At 51.8% G+C, this 19,993-nt stretch overlaps 1 protein-coding gene across 1 annotated transcript; it reads right to left on the bottom strand.

Annotated features, from left to right (window-relative positions):
* Positions 1-3,135: 3,135 nt before the first annotated feature.
* On the bottom strand, positions 3,136-19,935 carry FTJAE_6608 (agglutinin 2; the record flags this gene model as incomplete). Its single annotated transcript, XM_037353237.1, has 2 exons — positions 3,136-5,108; positions 5,166-19,935. The coding sequence occupies 2 exons, from the start codon at positions 19,933-19,935 to the stop codon at positions 3,136-3,138; spliced, it is 16,743 nt and encodes a 5,580-aa protein (XP_037206281.1).
* Between the last annotated feature and the right edge of the window lie 58 nt (positions 19,936-19,993).

The following is a 19,993-nucleotide window of genomic DNA, read 5'->3' as shown; positions in this document are numbered from 1 at the left end:
ATCTAAGAGCGGATCCTTTGGCCCTTCGTAGAATGACAACTTCTCAATACCCATTGTATTAGGAGTCGAAGTTTCTAGTTCCTTCGCTTCCAGCAGGGAATACAGCCGTCCGAGCACTAGGTGACTTGGATAGCTTGGACGTCATCACGGACGGTGTTGGTAGAGGCAGCGGGACCTTTCTCAAAGAACGGTGTAACTAACCAACAGGCTCCATTAGTCGGCGCATCTCACGCAGTGGGACTTGCACTTTGTAAGTTAGAGAAACAACTAGTTCGGTGGGAGTTGAGGTATAGCGGTAAAGACTGAAGACTAAGGTGGTTATCGCGGCTGACGCAGACAAGTTTGCGCGTCCTGTTGGCGCATTTTCATTACGAGAGAAGTGGCTCATTCAGAGAAAGACGAAGACAGTTAACTAAAGAATATCAAGTAACTACGAGCCATCAGGTCTGCGAGTAAAAGAAGGAGCTCTTGGATTGTGCTACTGTAAGTGATGAGTAACTACGTTTGAAAACTGCTGACCACACGAAGACAGTAACCAGACGAAACTACCGGAGCCGACTTGATTTTTCACCGCTCATTTATCTGAGAAGGGGATCCTTGGTGTGATCCTGACATGTTGTTGGATTCGTAAATTGTTCCTTGAGCTTCATCACGTCGAGCCGCTGCAAAAGCTCCGCCCCTGACTGGTGATCACCTGCTGTGTAAGCGTGTCGTATCAACGCACCGACGGATCACCTCCTTTACTCTTTTCACATCAGGGTATAACTTGTGCCCATGGAGTATGGAATTGATGATATATATTCTGCCTGTGGAAGGTTACGTAGACTCGTGGAGCTGGGTGACTCACAGTGATGCTGAGTAGGAAGTCGAGGGAAGATTCTCTGAAGAAATTTGAATGCGAAGCTTCCTTTGGAATTTTGAAATTCATTAATCCGAAATTGTGAGTTACGAACCTAAGGGAATACAGACATTCGGCGAGTAACCAAGTTACGATACTCGAGTCTTTTTTATCCTTGAAATTGTCCCCCTGAATACATGGCAATTCGGTCGCCAAGATCTATATAATTACACATTTTTCAACCCTTTTTCTCATCCCTTGACCAGGTTGGCAGAGAAAGATATCAAACAAAACTCCCTGCGTGCCAAGGGATCAAAAGATTGGAACCGTTGGTCAAGCATGTAAGCTTTGTTACTCTGATCAGTGATCACTTAGCACCCAGCTCCTGATTCAGCGGAGGAGGAAAACCTTCGCCTGTGGTCGTCTTCTTGGCCTAATACATTGTCCTCAGAGAGATTACCATAGCGTTCAATATATGGCACGAACGGAAATGCTGTGCATCTGTACGGGAGGCCTTTTGGCCCAAGAGCTCGTTGGCTCGCATCTTGATAAGGTGAGTTAGTCGATAGACCAGAAACCTTGACCTGACCTGTTGTCCCTGTATAGCTGGCCTTTGAGCATTTGCTTCGAAATTTCATCAACTTGGTGGCATTTTAAGGCTATGACCTTTCAGACTTGAGCTGTTTTTCTGTCTTGCTTATTCATAATATTGCAGGCGAAAGTGCTTCTCCATGACAAGCTTGTACTCCTTGCAGGCTGCACAGAAGCCGCTGTCTTGTGAACAGATGGACTAGTATTGACATAATGGCCAAGAAATCAGTCAGCTAGTGGTCAGAAAGAACTCTCCGGTTCATGGCTTAAGGGGCTATATGGATTGCTGGGAACTAAGGAAATGTGCTCCTGGTTGGCTTGGTCAGATTGCCAATCTTCACACATCAGGCCCGATTTCTTAGACGAGATTCTAAAAGATAGGCAAGGGCTGCCAGTACTTGAATCAAATCTGAGAATTCAAAACCATTTAGTGGAAAATTAGAAAGGAAGAGTGAGGGGGGAACTAAGTTGAAAATGAGAAGGAGAAACGACTGACCAGAACCTTTCCTGATCGAGGTTCTGAAACCGGGAGGAAAACATGTCGTCGGGAATGACCATGATGAAAAATGCAATATCGCTGATGTTGACATTAAGTTTGCCAGCAAGTCGACCTACGGAGACCGTGTCATATTTCAGTAACATGTATCAATATGACATCTATGATAACTCTTTCTTCAAGCCTTCATAATGAAGCTCCGCAACTAGAGCCCAACGCCCCAGATTAACCTCTGTTGGACATCACTATGAGAATGCCGAATGTTCTATGGCTGTGAAACCCTTGAGTTATCACAGATGAGGTTGCCGTGTGGCCATAGAGAGAAAACGTGTTCTAGGAATGGATAATGATCGGTCTTAATTTTATAACAAGCTTGTAATTGTGTTACTAAAACGCGGGCGCGATGTGATCTCCGTGAACTAAATGAATGTCACTCGAGAATCTTGATTTATATCAGGTAGCGTGAGGTAACGATCGTTCGAGTGTTATTCTACAAACTTCTCACAAAATGCCACGGATGCGTACGAGTGAGCCAGTATCAAGTGGTGACGGCGGCAGAGGTGAACTCGGAGCGTCAGTACAGCAGATGAAGCTACAATAAGCAAGTGCCTGGTACGGTGACAGTGTCCACAGACTCAAAGCAGTGCCTCTATTGCATTGCCCTTGGATTGCCCTTCAGCAAGAAATTGTGAGGCTTTGGGCGAAAATTAGGTCCAAATCCTTGATTGAAACGTTTCGCAGTTCGCTTGTAGGAATGTTTACTCGACTGAACGAGGTAAAGGCAACATATCCTGGTGTAGCCAATCTTTACAGCCTTTAGACACGCGTAAGGATGATATGGCCGGCTTCAAAGCGGAGTAGTTGCCTGACGAGAATATCGTTTATACCCTCAATCAAAGAAGGTGAAATGGTGGGCACAGATCAGAATGTTATGAACAAGATAAGTGCTGTCAATTTATGGAAGCAGATACACTAACAATCTCAACAATAACTAGCTATTATACATCGTATAAAGATACAAGTACAGATACAGGTACAAATACAGATATCGACATAGGAAACGAATTCGTGTCAGAAACTCTTGGTCTGAGACTCGAGGATCCGACAGTGGACACATAGGAAACGAATTCAGGTCGTGACTTCTTAGAGAGTCGGACTGTAAACAGACATAGGAAAGGGATTAGATGTCGAAACCCTATGCGTCTTAGCTTTATAGAGTCTGACTGTCGATACATCTTGCACCATCGTTCCAGGACGACGATGGACCTGTTGCCACGAACTTTGGAGTTCCAATCGAAGGGGCGATAGGGAACTTCCAGATCTGGCCGCTGGTATTCTCTGAACCGTAGAGGGTTCCGTCTTGTGAGGCATAGGCGGCTCCCCATACGTTCTGACCAGCAATCATACCGAAGCCTTGGATAGTTGTCCATGTGTATGATGTACGGCTAAACTTGCACAGTGTGGACGTCTTGCCCTGGTCGTCGTACATGATGGAGTACATGAAGTCGCCTCCTCCAGGGACAAAGGCCCAATCGGCAGAGTTGAGGGGGTTCTTGGCGGTGCCGCTCATGAGAATCTTGCCGTAAGTAGATGAGCCTGGCATGAGATCGATACACCACCAGCCTTCACCCTGGTTCGAGATCCAGAAGCGACCTTGGTTATCGATATCACCCATCTGAACGAGACGATCATTGGTACGAGTGCCGAGAAGTGTCCAACCACCGTCGCCACCGATACGGATAACTTGAGAACCCGTGTCGTCCATATGCATACCGTAGATGTAGTTGTCGAAACGGTTGTAGCCGATGGCGTTAATCCAACCACCAGGGCCGACATCACCCTTGATAAGAGTCGTCTTACCAGATGTGATCTCGACACGGTAGAGAGCCGTCTTCTGCATGAGGTAACCGTAAACATCACAATTGAAGGAGACGGTGGCTGCCGGCGCAGTAGTCGTGGTGCTGCTGGTGGTGAGCGGCCTGGAAGATGTTGTAGATGTAGTAGATCGGGGAGCTGGGGTTGCGATGACCACGGTGGCAGGGTCGCCAGGCTGACCCGGAGCATAAGTGGAGGTAACAGGGGTAGAGATTGTAGTGCCGCCGTTTGTAGTGATTGTGACTGTGCGACTCGGTGGCATCTCGACGATGACAGTACCGGGATCGCCAGGTTGGCCAGGTGGTGAGTATGTGGTGTATCGTGCAGTGAGCGTTGTCGGTCCTGCTGTAGTGACCGTGACGTTGTAAGGAGGGGGATATTGCACGATAACAGTATCGGGATCGCCTTGAGTTTGTGCAGGCGCAAAGACAGTAGTAGGTCGGGTAATAGTGCTGGCTGTTTGTGTCGTCGTGACAGTGTATTTGGGAGGTACCCACACAATGAAGGTACCTGGATCGCCTTGGGTAGCTGGCGGTGCGTAAGTTGTTGTAAGCCGGGAAATAGTTGAGACAGTTGTTGTAGTAGTGACATTATAAGCTGGAGGCATCTGTATAATGACAGTACCAGGATCTCCTTGGGTGGCCGGCGGCGAGTAAGCTGTTGCAACACGTGAAATGGTTGACACGGTCTGCGTCGTGGTGACATTGTAAGATGGAGGTACTCTCACGATGACAGTGCCTGGATCACCTTGAGTAGCCGGAGGTGCGTATGTGGTTGTAAGTCGGGAAATAGTTGAGACTGTAGTCGTGGACGTGACGTTGTACTCAGGAGGTACCCGGACCCAGACGGTTCCGGGGTCACCTTGCGTAGCAGGGGCTGAGTATGCAGTTGTAAGTCGGGATATGGTTGAAACAGTCTGTGTTGACGTGACGTTATACGAAGGGGGCATTTGCACAACAATAGTACCTGGATCTCCCTGCGTAGCTGGAGGGTTATATGCAGTAGCCACGCGAGAGATAGTTGATACTGTTTGTGTTGTCGTGACATTGTACTGTGGTGGCATCTGCACCACAACTGTACCTGGATCTCCCTGAGTAGCCGGGGCCACATATCTGGTTGCAGGTCGAGATATCGTGGGAACAGTCTCAGTGGTAGTGACATTACGGTCAGGGGGGACCTGCACAATGAAAGTTCCGGGGTCACCCTGTGTAGCTGGAGGAGCATATGTTGTAGACATACGAGTGATCGTGGGGACGGTCTGAGTGGTTGTCACGTTATATGCAGGCGGCAGCCTTACCCAGATGGTTCCTGGATCACCTTGTGTACCAGGCGCAGAATAGGTTGTATAAGCTCTCGAAATCGTACTGACAGTTGATGTGACAGTGACGTTATACTCCGGCGGTACGTCCACGTAGATGGTTCCAGGGTCTCCCTGTGTGGCAGCAGGACCATATGTTGTCCTGACACGACTGATACTGGTGATTGTGTGGGTAACTGTCACGTTGTAGTCCATCGGGACTTGAACCAAGACTGTATTGGGGTCGCCTTGAGTGGCAGCTGGATAATAAGACGTTCTGACCCGACTGATCGTGCTGACTGTTTGGGTGCTAGTGACATTGTAGTCGACAGGCACCTGCACAAGGACTGTGTTAGGATCACCCTGAACAGAGGCGGGATTATATGTCGTTCTAGCCCGGCTGATTGTGCTGACAGTTTCAGTGGTTGTTACGTTATAGTCAACTGGGACCTGAACCAAAATTGTTCCAGGGTCGCCTTGAGTTGCACCCGCGCTATAGGTGGTCCTAACCCGCGTGATCGCACTGTTGGTTTCGGTGGTGGTCACGTTGTAGTCAACAGGGACCTCAATTAGTACGGTGTTGGGATCACCCTGAGTACCGGCTGGCATATAGGTGGTCCTGATGCGGCTAATTTCACTGTTGGTCTGGGTTGTCGTCACATTGGAATCCGGTGGGACTTCAATGAGAACTGTGTTCGGGTCGCCTTGAGTGGCAGCAGACATATACGTGGTCCTAACCCGAGTGATAGCACTGTTGGTTTCTGTCGTTGTCAGAGTGTAGTCAGGAGGAACCTGAATGAGAACCGTGTTAGGATCTCCTTGGGTGCCGGCAGGATAGTATGAGGTCCTGACCCTGTTGATCGTGCTGATGGTTTCGGTTGATGTAACATTATAATCCGGCGGAACCTCGATGAGGACCGTATTGGGATCACCCTGTGTTGCAGCAGTCATATATGAGGTCCTCACACGGCTGATACCACTGTTGGTTTCAGTAGTTGTGACAGTGTAGTCAGGTGGAACCTGGATAAGAACTGTGTTGGGGTCACCCTGGGTTCCGGCGGGCATATAAGTCGTCCTGACCCTGTTGATCGAACTGACGGTCTCCGTGGATGTGACATTGTAGTCCGGCGGGACCTCGATAAGAACCGTGTTTGCATCACCCTGCGTCGCGGCAGTCATGTAAGTAGTTCGAACACGAGTAATTGAACTGACAGTCTCAGTAGTTGTGATGGTGTAGTCAGGAGGAATCTCAACAAGGACGGTATTCGGGTCACCTTGTGTACCAGCAGGCATGTAGGTAGTCCTAACCCTGTTGATCGCACTATTCAACTCAGTGGTAGTGACGTTGTAGTCCACTGGAACCTCGACTAGAATAGTGCCTGGGTCGCCTTCGGTTGCGGCTGGATTAAAGGTTGTGCGGACGCGACTGATAGTGCTAACAGTCTCAGTTGTGGTGACGTTATACTCTGGCGGCAGATCAACATAAACAGTGCCAGGATCACCCACGGCTGCAGGGCTTGCAAAGCGTGTGGCAGGGCGGCTGATGGTAGGGACTGTTGATGAGACCGTGACATTGGAATCAGGGGGAAGCTCAACAATGATGGTACCAGGATCGCCCTGGGTTCCAGCTGGGGCAAAGGTGGTTGAAGGCCTTGTGATGGTCTCAATGGTCGTGGTGATAGTGACGTTGTACTCCGGCGGTAGATCAACGTACACGGTACCGGGGTCTCCAACTGTATCTGGACGAGAGTAACGGGTGGTGGGTCTCGAGATCGTAGAGATAGTTTGAGTTGTCGAGATGTTATACTCGGGGGGCATTTCGATAATGATAGTTCCAGGATCGCCTTGAGCGGCAGCAGGAGCAAATGCCGTTGACTGTCTCGTGATTGTGGGGACTGTTGTGGTTATGGTGACATTATATTCCGGCGGAAGGTCAACATAGATAGTGTTGGGGTCGCCGACAGTGCCGGCCTTCGAGTACCGAGTGACTGGTCTGCTGATTGTCTCAACAGTCTGTGTTGTAGTCACATCATACTCAGGAGGCATCTCAATTATGATAGTGCCAGGATCTCCTTGTGTAGCACCAGGAGCAAAGGTTGTGCTCTGTCGTGTGATACTGTAAATCGTGGTTGTGACGGTGACGTTGTACTCGGGTGGTAGATCTAGATACACGGTGCCAGGGTCGCCAATCTCAGCAGGGCTAGAGTACCGAGTGACTGGCCTACTGATTGTTTCAATGGTCTGTGTTGTGGTGACATTGTACTCAGGGGGCATCTGGACGAGCACTGTGCCGGCATCGCCTTCAGTGGCAGGGGGTTCAAACGTTGTGCTTGGTCGAGTGATTGTGCTGACAGTTGTGGTCATTGTCACGTTGTGGTTCGGCGGCACATCTATATAGACCGTGCCTGGATCACCCTTCGTGGCAGCTGGTACAAACCGAGTGGCCGGGCGTGTGATTGTGGGCACGACATCAACGATAGTGGTGTTGGTATCCGAAGGCTCTTGAACAATGACTGTGCCGGGATCTCCTTGGTTGGCGGGAGGCATATATGTTGTTCTGACACGGGTGATTGTGCTGACCTCTTCCGTAGTGGTGACATTCCTATCAGGAGGCAATTCAATGATAATAGTACCCGGATCGCCTTTGTTTGCAGGTGGAGAATAGGTTGTATACGGAGCAGTCAGTGTAGCAATCTCGGTCGTTCTAGTCACGTTCCTGTCAGGTGGGAGTCGTACAATGACAGTGCCGGGATCACCGCGGTTGCCCGGTGGTGAATAAGTAGTATAGGCCTCGGTCAACGTAGGGACTTCTTCTGTAGTCGTCACGTTACGATCAGGAGGCAATTCAATGATAATTGTGCCTGGGTCGCCCTTCTTCGCTGGTGGGGAATACGTGGTGTAAGGGGCTGTCCTGCTGGGCACCTCGGTGGTGATTGTGACGTTGCTGTCAGGAGGCATCTCTACGATGACTGTCCCCGGATCTCCTCTGTTAGCTGGCGCTGAGTATGTTGTATAAGGCGCAGTTCGACTCGCGACTTCGGTCGTGATGGTGACGTTGCGACTAGGAGGCAATTCAACAAGAACAGTGCCAGGATCTCCCTGGGAACCGGGAGGATAGTAGGTGGTATAAGGCGCTGTTCTCGAATCCACCTCAGTTGTGATAGTAATATTTGAGTCTGGGGGCAGCCCAATATACACTGTACCAGGATCTCCACGGTTTGCAGGCGGGGAGTACTTTGTGTAGGGAGAGGTGATAGTGCTGATGACTTCAGTGACAGTCACATTGTGGTTGGGGGGCACCTCAATAATGACAGTGCCGGGATCGCCAGGCGAGCCAGGGGAAGAGTACTTTGTGTAAGGGGCCGTGATAGTGCTGACCTCCTCTGTGATGGTCACATTTCGATCAGACGGCATTCCAACGACGATAGTTCCCGGATCATCTTCAGCACCGGCCGGCGAGTAGGTAGTGTAGATCGCTGTAATGGTACTGATAGTCTGGGTGATTGTCACGTTGAAAGGAGTGGCTGGGCCAGGGGTCTCGATGATTACCGTACCGTTGTCTCCGCGGCTCGCAGGAGGTATGTATGAAGTGACAGGACCAGTCATAGTTCGTGGGCCAGGCCTGTAGACAGTGACGTTTTGTCCAGGAGCTTCAGTAGTGGAAGTATCTTGAGAAGTCGACACGACCCTCTGGTTCGGCATGATGATGGCGATGGTACCTGGGTCACCTGGAGTGCCTGGAGGGTTGTACCTGGTGACAACATCTGTTGCAGCGTCCGTAGATTCAGCGTCGCTGGTGACAGTGACATTATATTCAGGAGTTTCAACAATAATGGTGCCGGGATCTCCAGGCCCATCAGGAGGCGAGTAGGTTGTAAACGGCGCCGTAATTGTTGAAGCACCGCGAGTCGTCGTCACGTTGTAAGGACCAAGAGGTGTCTCGATGATAACGGTGCCCGGATCACCTGGAGTGCCAGGTGGGGCATATGATGAGCGTAAGGTTGTGACGGTTCTTGGTGCTTCTCGTGTGATGGTGACATTGTAATCAGGTGTCTCGACAATGACAGTACCGGGATCACCAGGTGTAGCTGGGGGCGAATACGTTGTGAAAGGGGCCGTGATCGAGGCACCACGAGTAACAGTAACATTGTAGTCAGGTGTCTCAACAATAACTGTGCCGGGATCACCAGGAGCGCCTGGAGGGGAGTAGGTGGTATATATACTTGTAATCGAAGCGGGAGCTGCCCTTGTGATAGTGACGTTGTAGGCATTGTTTGGTGTCTCTACGATGACAGTTCCTGGATCGCCTGGAGTGCCTGGAGGATTGTATGTCGTCCGCACATCAGTAATCGAAGCTGGTGCCTCTCGGGTAATGGTGACGTTATAATCCGGGGTCTCAACGATAATGGTGCCAGGATCTCCTGAGGCGCCAGGAGGCGAATATGTGGTAAAGGGCGCTGTAATCGAGGCGCCGCGAGTGATGGTCACGTTGTAGTCGTTATTTGGAGTTTCAACAATTACGGTGCCAGGATCGCCAGGAGTTCCGGGAGGAGCGTAGCTTGTGCGGAGACTTGTAATCGATGCGGGTGCCTCGCGAGTAATAGTGACATTATAATCAGGCGTCTCGACGATGACAGTACCTGGGTCGCCAGGCGTTGCAGGAGGTGAGTAGGTTGTGATTGTGGTCGTGATATCAGCAGGAGCTGCCCTCGTAATGGTGACATTGTAGTCTGGGATCTCAATGATGATGGTCCCTGGATCAGCTGGTTGGGCTGGGGGCGAGTAGGTAGTGAACCTTGTGGTAACACCACTGGGAGCTGTCCTGGTGATTGTCACATTTCCGTGCTCAGCCAAGGCCTGGTCCAAGTAAACACTAGTTTGCGAGAGAACGGTTCCTGGCTCAGTACCACTGGGGGGGATAACGATGACATTGGTTTCCGCGCCTGTGGTACCTGCGTCACTTCCGGCGTCGGAGTTGGACCCGGTACGTGTTGAGGGATCGCCAGGAATAGTGACTGTCGCACTGATGGTAACATAACTATCAGTATCTGGTGCACCAACGGATGAGTCTCTCGATGTATCCACAGGTGTGTAAATGATCTGTGTTCCGGGGGTTCCATCAGTTGCGGGAATAATCTGCGTGACATTCCCGCTAGCATCAGCGAACCTGGTGTTGGGTTCAATGACGGTAAAGTCATCGTTACTATCACTCGGAGTCAAGGTGAGCGCGTCGGGGTTGCTCGAAGCAGGTGTTGTGATACTGCTGGCTGAATCATCAGTGGTCGGCACTGCCGATACTGAGGCAGGACCAGTTGGCACTGGAGGAGGAGTCTCAATGAGCACGGTTCCGGGATCTCCAGGGGAGCCAGGAGGATAGTAGGTAGTGTACGGGGCAGTAAGAGAATCAGGACCGTCGGTGTAGATAGTCACGTTCCTGCCCTCCTCGGAAGTAGACTCAGCATCAGTGGCCACAGTCTGAATGAAAACAGTTCCTGGCTGTCCGGGTGTTTGTGGGGGTGCGTAACTAGTGATGGGAATCTTGACGCCTGGGGGAGCCAAGGTATAGAGAGTAACATTGGTGCCTGGTGCCTCAGATGTAGTCTCAGAAATGGGGGCTGGAGTCTCAATGATGATCGTTCCAGGCTGTCCAGGCGTACTTGGTGGCTCGTAAGAGGTCACAGGGGCAGTGATGATTCCTGGGCCAGGATACTGACGCACAATGGTGATGTTGGGGCTGTTGTCACTAGGCGGGATCGTGACGGGCGGAGGAGTAGTAGCCTCAGCCTGAGTCTCAACTATGATAGTACCAGTTCCGGAGACAGGAGCTATGGTTGTGACCGTGGTTGGCGCTGTAAGCTGGCCAGTGCCAGTGTAAATGGTGTAGACGGTAACGTAAACATCCTCGGGTGCCGATGTAGCTGCAGCTTCAGGTGCGGGTGTTTCAATGATAACGGTACCTGGGTTGCCACCAGACGGAGAGATGGTCGTGACCGTGACAGGCGCTGTTATCATAGGGGTTCCTGTGTATGGCCTGAAGACCGTCACATAGCTATCGTCCCCAGCAGGAATAGTCAGAGGAGGGTTCGCTCCCTTGTTTGCGGTTTGCGGACCCGGTGTCTCAATTATGACAGTACCTGGCTGATCACCCTGAGGAGGAACAGTTGTGACGGTGGCTTCGCCTGTAATCTCGCCTGTACCAGTGTAAGGCTCGTAGATGGTGGTATATGAGGGAGCAGGTGCCGAGGTAACAGGAGGCTCAGAGCCAGGTGTCTCGACAATCACGGTTCCTGGCTGGTCCCCTTGAGGCTCGATTGTCGTAATTGTGACCGGCGCAGTGATCTGGTCAGCACCAGTGTGAGATCGATACACTGTCACATACGAAGGTTGAGGGGCAGGTTCCGGTGAAGATGTCACTGCTGGCTCCGAGCCAGGTGTCTCAATGATCACAGTTCCTGGTTGGCCCCCTTGAGGCTCAATGGTTGTGATAGTGACCGGTGCAGTGATCTGATCTGCGCGTGTGTGAGGTCGATAGACTGTCACATATGAAGGCTCGGGGGCAGGGGTTGATGTGACTGGAGGTGCAGACCCAGGTGTTTCAATGATAACGGTTCCAGGCTGATCCCCAGATGGTACGATGGTGGTCAGTGTGACTGGAGCAGTTATCTGATCTGTGCCAGTGTATGGCTGATAGATCGTCACATATGAAGGCTCAGGAGCTGGGGTTGAGGTGACAGGGGGCTCCGAGCCAGGGGTTTCAATAATAACCGTGCCTGGCTGACCTCCTTGAGGAGGGATAGTTGTAAGTGTAACAGGCTCAGTAATTCTATCAGATCCAGTATGCGGCTGATAGACTGTCACATAGGAAGGCTCCGGAGCAGGTCCCGATGTCACGGGAGGCTCCGCTCCTGGTGTCTCAATAATCACGGTACCAGGCTGATCACCTTGGGGAGGAATAGTTGTAACCGTGACAGGCTCGGTGATTCTATCAAGACCGGTGTGCGGCTGGTATATTGTGATGTAAGAAGGTTCAGGAGCTGGTCCTGAAGTTACGGGGGGTTCTGCACCTGGTGTCTCAATGATCACGGTACCCGGCTGATAGCCTTGGGGAGGAATGGTTGTGATCGTGACAGGCTCGGTAATTCTGTCGAGCCCAGTATGAGGCTGATACACTGTGACGTAAGATGGTTCGGGGGCAGGCGTCGACGTGATAGCAGGCTCCGAACCTGGTGTTTCAATGATAACAGTGCCCGGTTGATCTCCCTGTGGAGGGATGGTAGTGACCGTAACAGGGGCGGTGATTCTGTCTGGGCCAGAATGAGGCTGGTAAACGGTAACATAGGAAGGCTGTGCAGCGCTAGTGGACACAATTCGCTGGGCAGGAGTATCAAAGATAATGGTACCGGGCTGGTCTCCTTGTGGCTCAATAGTTGTCTTAACGAGAGACTCAGTAATATCTTCGGTGCCGGAGTACTCCTCATAAAGCGTCGTGTATGTTGGAGCAGGAGGTGATGTAGTAACAGGAGGTTCTGCGCCGGGGGTTTCGACCACAATCGTACCTGGCTGGTCACCAGATGGGGCGATGGTCGAAACCGTAACAGGCGCAGTGATTCTGTCGATACCAGTGTGAGGGCGATAGATCGTGACAAATGGGGCCTGAGTCTCGATGATAACAGTTCCAGGTTGGTTCCCTGACGGAGGAATGGTAGTCGCTGTAATTGGCGCTGTGATCTGGTCGGTTCCAGTGTAAGGAATAGTTGTCGTGACATACGAAGGGGGGGTGGCAATGACAACGGTGCCGGACTGGCCGCCTTGAGGGGGGACCGTTGTGAGAGCTGTAGACCCAGTAATCGAATCGGTGCCGGTGTAAAGCACTGTGGTTGTGACATAAGATCCAGGAGTTCCAACAACGACCGTGCCAGGTTGATCACCTTGAGGTGGAATGGTTGTAAAAGCTGTGGGGCCGGTAATCGAGTCAGATCCGGTATACAGAACAGTCGTTGTGACGTATGTTCCTGGTGTTCCAATAGCAACAGTTCCAGGCTGCCCTCCCTGAGGAGGAATGGTTGTAAGGGCAGTCGGCGCTGTGATTACACCTGTTCCAGTATAAAGTGTTGAAATTGTCACGAAAGGACCCTGGGTCTCAACAATGACAGTACCGGGTTGATCTCCTTGAGGGGGAATCGTAGTGACGGTAGTGGGCTCGCTGAGTATCTCTGTTCCAGTGTACAAAGTGGTGATAGTGACGTACGATGGCGCGGGTGGTGTGGTGGTGACAGCAGGGGCCGCGCCAGGGGTCTCGATGATGATTGTGCCAGGCTGATCTCCTGTGGGAGCAATGGTCGACACAGTGACTGGGCCGGTGATCTGATCTGGCCCTGTATGAGGACGATAGACTGTCACAAACGGAGCCTGTGTTTCAACGATGACAGTTCCTGGCTGGTCGCCTTGAGGATAAACAGTAGTAACAATAGGTACGCTAATCTGGTCAGTGCCAGTATAGGGAACTGTCGTTGTCACATAAGAAGGAGGTGCAGAGGTGGAGGTCACAGCGGCCACTTGCTGCCCAGGAGTCTCAATGATTACAGTTCCAGGCTGATCACCCTGGGGTGGAATGGTGCTCGTTATAGCCTCTGTGATCTGATCTGTACCCGTGTAAAGCCTGGTGGTGGTCACATATGAAGCAGGACCAGGCGTTGAGGTTACCGGCGGCACTTGCTGGCCTGGGGTCTCAACGATCACGGTACCAGGCTGATCACCTTGAGGAGGGATAGTGGTCGTGATTGGTTCTGTAATCTGGTCTGTTCCGGTGTAGAGTCTAGTGATAGTCACGTAAGTAGCAGGGGCAGGGATGGTCGTCACAGGAGGCGCTTGCTGTCCTGGAGTCTCAATGATAACTGTACCGGGTTGGCCGTTGGTCGGCTCAATAGTCGTGATAGTGACGGGTTCTGTGATCCTGTCTGCTCCTGTGTAGGGTCGGTAAACCGTAACATAGGTGGCAAGAGGCCCAGCAGAGGTTGTCACAGGAGGTAAATCTCGATCGGGGGTCTCAATTATGACTGTTCCCGGCTGATCTCCTGACGGCTCAATGGTTGTGACAGTGACGGGCGCAGTGATACGGTCTGCTCCAGTATGAGGGCGGTAGACCGTAACATAAGTAGCTTGAGCAGGAGTGCTCGTTACTGAATCAACAGGAGCCGGGGTAGAGGCAGGCTCAGACTCAACAGGAGTTTCAATGATTACAGTGCCGGGCTGACCATTGGCGGGGGCGATAGTTGTAGTCGTGACAGGGCCAGTAATCACATCAGTGCCCGTATGAGGTCGGAACACAGTAATGTAAGACTCATTAGGTCCAGCGGGCAATGTCACTGTTGGATTAGAGCCAGGTGTCTCTGGTTCGGGGGTCTCAATGATGACTGTTCCGGGCTGGCCACCTGAAGGTGCAATGGTACGAACGGTGACCGGTGCAGTGATTACGCCAGTACCTGTGTAAGGTCTGTAAACAGTAACATACTGATCGCCTGGACCAGGATCGAGCGTAACAGGAGGCTGAGCAACCTTCGTGTTGACATCTGGAGTAGGTGTCTCGATGATAACAGTTCCCGGGTTCCCGTTGGAGGGCTCGATAGTTGTGACCGTGATGGGCTGATCAATATTGCCTGGTCCAGGATATGGACGATATTCGGTGACATAGGTACTGCCAGGGCTTGCAGGGGCTGTGCTAGGCGCATTGGTATCCTGGGCCACGGGAGTCTCGATAATTATTGTTCCCGGTTGCCCATTGACACCTGGGATCGTAGTTACGGTCACAGGTGCCGTAATGACATCAGTTCCTGTATGTGGCCTGTACACAGTGATGAAGGAGCTGTCCGGACCGGGTGGAATAGTCAACGGCGCAGCCTCGGTAGTCTCATCTGTCGAAGTTGCCGCCTGAGGTACTGGTGTCTCAATGATGATTGTCCCGGGCTGACCGTTAACTCCTTCAATAGTGGTAATTGTCACAGGTGCCGTGATAACGTCAGTACCCGTATGAGGTCTATAGACCGTCACGTACGAGTTTCCGGGTCCCGGTGGAATTGTGACAGGCGTAGAATCACCAGTTGTTGTCGTTGGATCCTGAGGCACAGGCGTCTCGACAATGATGGTTCCTGGTTGACCATTAGATGGAGGAATGGTGGAGACAGTGATAGCCGCTGTGATGAGGCCAGTGCCGGTGTATGGTCGGAAGACCGTGATATAACCATCAGTTCCTTGAGTAGAAGTAACTTCGGGTGATGATGTGGTCTCCGGCGCGGTTTGAGGCACAGGTGTCTCAATGATGACCGTTCCAGGCTGGCCATTAGTTGGTGCAACAGTTCCAACTGTAAGAGGGGCAGTGATTGTTCCAGGTCCGGGGTAGGGTCTGTATACAGTCACATAGTCAGCGTTACCATCCGAAGTGGTGACAGCAGACGCTGTGGTTTGAGGCTCGTCAGAAGAGGAAGAAGTTGGGGCCTCAGGAGCAGGTGTCTCAATGATCACAGTGCCAGGTTGACCTCCTGAAGGTTCAATGGTCGTGACAGTAATTGGCGCAGTAATAGGTGATCCAGTGTGTGGCCTATAGACAGTGACATAGTTGTTGTTGTCAGCCGGGATGGTAACTGGAGGCGAAGAAGTCGGCGACGGCGCAAACTTGGTGTTGACCTCCAGTGTAGGTGTCTCAATGATGATCGTGCCTGGCTGGTCACCCGAGGGAGTCGCAGCAGTGATGGTGATAGGCTGATCAATGTTGCCGGGGCCAGGGTAAGGCTTGTATACTGTGATATATGGGTTGTTGCTTCCGGTAGGAACAGTAACTGGTCCTGTCTGGGTGGCAGTATTGGCATCAGGATTGGGGGTCTCAATGATGATTGTACCGGGTTGCCCAGACACAGGGGCTTGAGTGTATGTGATGGGAGATGTAATCTGGCCAGGGCCAGGATACGGTCGGTAGATTGTCACATAAGAACCAGTTGGATCAGGAGGGATGGTAATAGGAGGAGTAGAGCCGTCAGTAGTTTGCGTTGTTGGAGTAGGCGTTTCTGTTGGCTGAGTCTCGATGAACACCGTACCGGGCTGGCCGTTGGAAGGAGCCTGAGTCAGGGTTATTGGTGCAGTGATCGTTCCAGGGCCTGGATAGGGTCTGTAGACCGTCACGTAGGTATCGGCAATAGAGCTCAATGGAACAGGAGTCTCAATAAGAACTGTTCCGGGCTGACCATTGGACGGCGGCTTGGTAATAGTGATAGGTGCGGTAATTACACCTGGTCCTGGGAAGGGGGTGTAAATGGTGATATAGTTATCCGTAGTAAGGGCAGAAGTCTGGGGCTGGGCCGTAGTCTCAGGAGTCGGTGTCGTGATAAACACAGTTCCTGGGTTACCACCAGACGGTGCCTGAGTGCGGGTAATGGGTGCAGTGATAACACCAGGACCCGGGAAGGGCAGGAAAACGGTCACATATTGATCACCAGGTGTAGTGGTTGCCACGTTCTGCTGATCAGTGGACAGCGGCGCTGGCGTCGTGATGAAAACGGTTCCGGGCTGGCCATTAGCAGGGGGTTGAGTACTTGTTATAGGAGCAGTAATTACACCTGGGCCAGGGAAGGGCAGGAATACTGTCACATAGCCATCTGTTCCTTGGGAAGTGGAAGTCAACCCATTCATCTGTTTTGGTGTAGTGAATGCAGGAACAGGTGTAGTGATCCAAACAGTACCAGGCTGACCATTGGCAGGCGGCTGGGTGCTTGTGATGGGTGCAGTGATTTCGCCTGGTCCTGGGTAAGGAACAAAAACTGTGACATAACCATCTGTTCCTTGAGACGTGGAAGTTAACCCATTCATCTGCTTCGGTGTAGTGAACGCAGGGACAGGCGTGGTAATGAAGACAGTACCAGGTTGGCCATTTGCGGGTGGCTGAGTCCTGGTGATGGGCGCAGTGATCTCGCCCGGTCCCGGATATGGGATAAAAACTGTCACATAACCATCTGTTCCAGAAGTAGTACTAGGGAGGTTTGCCTCAGAAGTTGTAGCAGGTAGAGGGGCTGGCGTTGTAATGAATACTGTTCCAGGATTTCCACCTGAAGGGGCCTGAGTCCTGGTATAGGACGTGGTAATGACACCAGGGCCAGGGAACGGAAGATACACAGTGACATAACCATCAGGTCCCTGTGTGGTAGTAGGGTCTGGCAATGGTGTAGTCGCGGGGGTATCCGCAACGGGAGTCTGGATGATCACTGTACCCGGCTGCCCACCGGAAGGAGTAGCCTGCGTTACGGTAATTGGTGCCGTAATGATGCCTGGGCCGGGGAACGGTTCATAGACAGTGACATAGTTGTCGGTGCCAGAGACCATTGAAGTGGGTGCGAACTTGATTGGTGGCGGTGTCTCAATGTAAACCGTTCCTGGATTTGTACCAGATCCAGTGATTGTGGTAGTAAAGATGGCCGTAATAACACTCGTCCCGGTGTACTGTTCAGTAACCGTGACATATCCATAAGGGCCAGTCACCGTAACCATTGCAGTTGTGGGTTGAACCTTAATTGGAGGTGGAGTCTCAATAACAACCGCGGTAGATTGTTGACCTCCTGAAGCTGTCAAGGTGACGGTCTTCGTAACTGTGGTGCTAACATCTGATCCAGGAGTGTAGATAGTGGCAGTACCGCCGGGACCCGTGGCAGTGACCGTAAAGGGGCCTTGGGTCTCAATGATAACGGTTCCCGGCTGGCCGTTCGAACCACTAATCGTTGTGACGGTGATAGGCTCAGAGATTAGGTCACCTGTATGTGGTCGATATATGGTTGTATATCCATCAGGATTATCAGGTTGAACCGTCACGGTCGCACCAGGTTCAGTCTCAGTGACGGTGATCGGCTGGCCACCCGCAGCAGGGGAAGTCACCACATTCTGGCCCTTGGGGGTCTCAAGCGTTGGTATTGGTGTCTCGACGATAATAGTTCCCGGCTGGGTACCACTGGGTTGGATGGTGATCGTGACTGGTGCGCTGATAGGGCTTCCACTATGTGGCCTATAGATAGTCACATAGGGGCTGTTACCTCCAGCAGGAATGGTAATAGGACCACTTCCTGGTGCAGATGTAGTCGGATCAGGCGTCTCAATAATGATAGTGCCTGGCTGACCATTTGTACCTGGCTGGGTGAGCGTAATCGGAACCGAAATTGGATCACCGCTATGAGGTCGGAAAATGGTGACATATTGACCCGATCCAGCGGGAATGGTGAAAGGATCACCAGGCCCTCGAGTGATCTGTCCACCTCCAGAAGGCACTGGGGTCTGAATGATAATTGTTCCTGGCTGGCCAGGAGCCCCAGTGATTGTGATCGTGTTAGGGGCTGTGACAGCATTGGATCCTGTGGGACCTTGGATAATGGTAACGAAGGAACCGTCCTGACCAGGAGGAATTGTGATCTCGACATCGCCGGGTTGAGGGGCAGGAGTCTCGATGATGATCGTTCCTGGTTGGCCACCGGAGGGTGCGATTGTGATCGTGTTGGGTGCAGTGATAACACTGTTGGGCTGTCTGACAATCGTTATGTAACCACTGTTGGGGTCAGATGGAAGTGTGATAACCTGCTGACCAGCGCGCACAGCCGGTGTCTCAATAATGATCGTTCCTGGATTGGTACCAGATGGTGATACAGTGTAAGTGACAGGTTCAGTAATCTGATCGGAACCTGCGTGAGGTCGCAAGATCGTAGAATAAGGGTTATCGCCACTGGGTGGAATAACCTGCGGTTGGTTTTCAGGGAGATCACTATCTCCACCACTACCGGATGTGCTCGAGGGTCCAGGGGTCTCAATGATGATTGTTCCGTCCTGTCCTGCCGATGTTGGGACAAGGATTGTGACAGGAGTTGATATAGCAGAAACTCCTGTGTATTGCCTGAGAATTGTGGTAAAATGGCCGCCGTCACTTGGAGGGATCGTGACAGCACCACCGGGGTTCTGGTTACCTTGAGGGACCTGGACAACTACTGTGCCCTGATCGCCTCCAGAACCAACAATGGTGGAAACCCGAGCCTGGGTGATGTACTCAGTTCCGGTGTATGTTTGAATCACCAAAACGTTGGATGTACTGCCTGCAGCGTTGCCACCACCAGCACCTCCAACACCAGGTGTACTTGGTGGCACGTCTGCCCAAGGAGTCTGAATAACAACAGTCGCAGGGGCATTTCCGGCCGCGGGAATTGTCCTTGTAGCCTCGCCAGTGATGGCAACACCACTAGGCAACGCCGAGATAATCGTGGCTATCGGGTTGTCGTTTGAAGGGGGAATTGTCAACGCGCCGGCCTGGCCTGATGAGAAAGAAGAATAAGCAGTACCAGGAATATCGACAAGAATAGTACCCGGGTTTGTTCCAGAGGGCTCGGCAATTGTGATTTCCTGGTTCGTAGTGGCATCGTTACCTCCAGTATAAGCCTGAATGATCCTTTCATAAGGGTCATTACGAGTCGGAGCAAGCGTAATTCTCGGGTGTGGAAGGAGTGTCACGGGGAATAGTACTCCTCCGGGGCGAGTGTATGTCTCGACAGTAACTTGGCCCTGTATGACCTGTGTGACGGTGGCATCGTTGTCGGCTGCATTCTGTTGCTTGTCGAGTAAACTCGCATCGAAAGCTTGGCCCTGGTTTCCACCGCTTCCAGCATCACCAGAACCTCCTGAATCTCCGTTAAGAGTAGTATAAGCATGTTGAATGAGAGTCTCTGCAAATCCGGTAGCAATGTTGACTGCGGCTTGGTCGATACCATCTTGTGCCTCGACGGCGAGAAGGAGTGTAGAGGCTAGCAGCCCCCGTGACAACAACATGGTGTGAGTTGTCGTCGGAGACGCAGCTAGCAAATTAATTTGGTGTTGGAGAGAGTCC

Source organism: Fusarium tjaetaba, assembly GCF_013396195.1.
Source record: "Fusarium tjaetaba strain NRRL 66243 chromosome Unknown NRRL66243_c0000129, whole genome shotgun sequence".
In the NCBI taxonomy this organism is placed as follows: domain Eukaryota; kingdom Fungi; phylum Ascomycota; class Sordariomycetes; order Hypocreales; family Nectriaceae; genus Fusarium; species Fusarium tjaetaba.
This window is presented reverse-complemented; position numbering and strand designations above follow the sequence as displayed.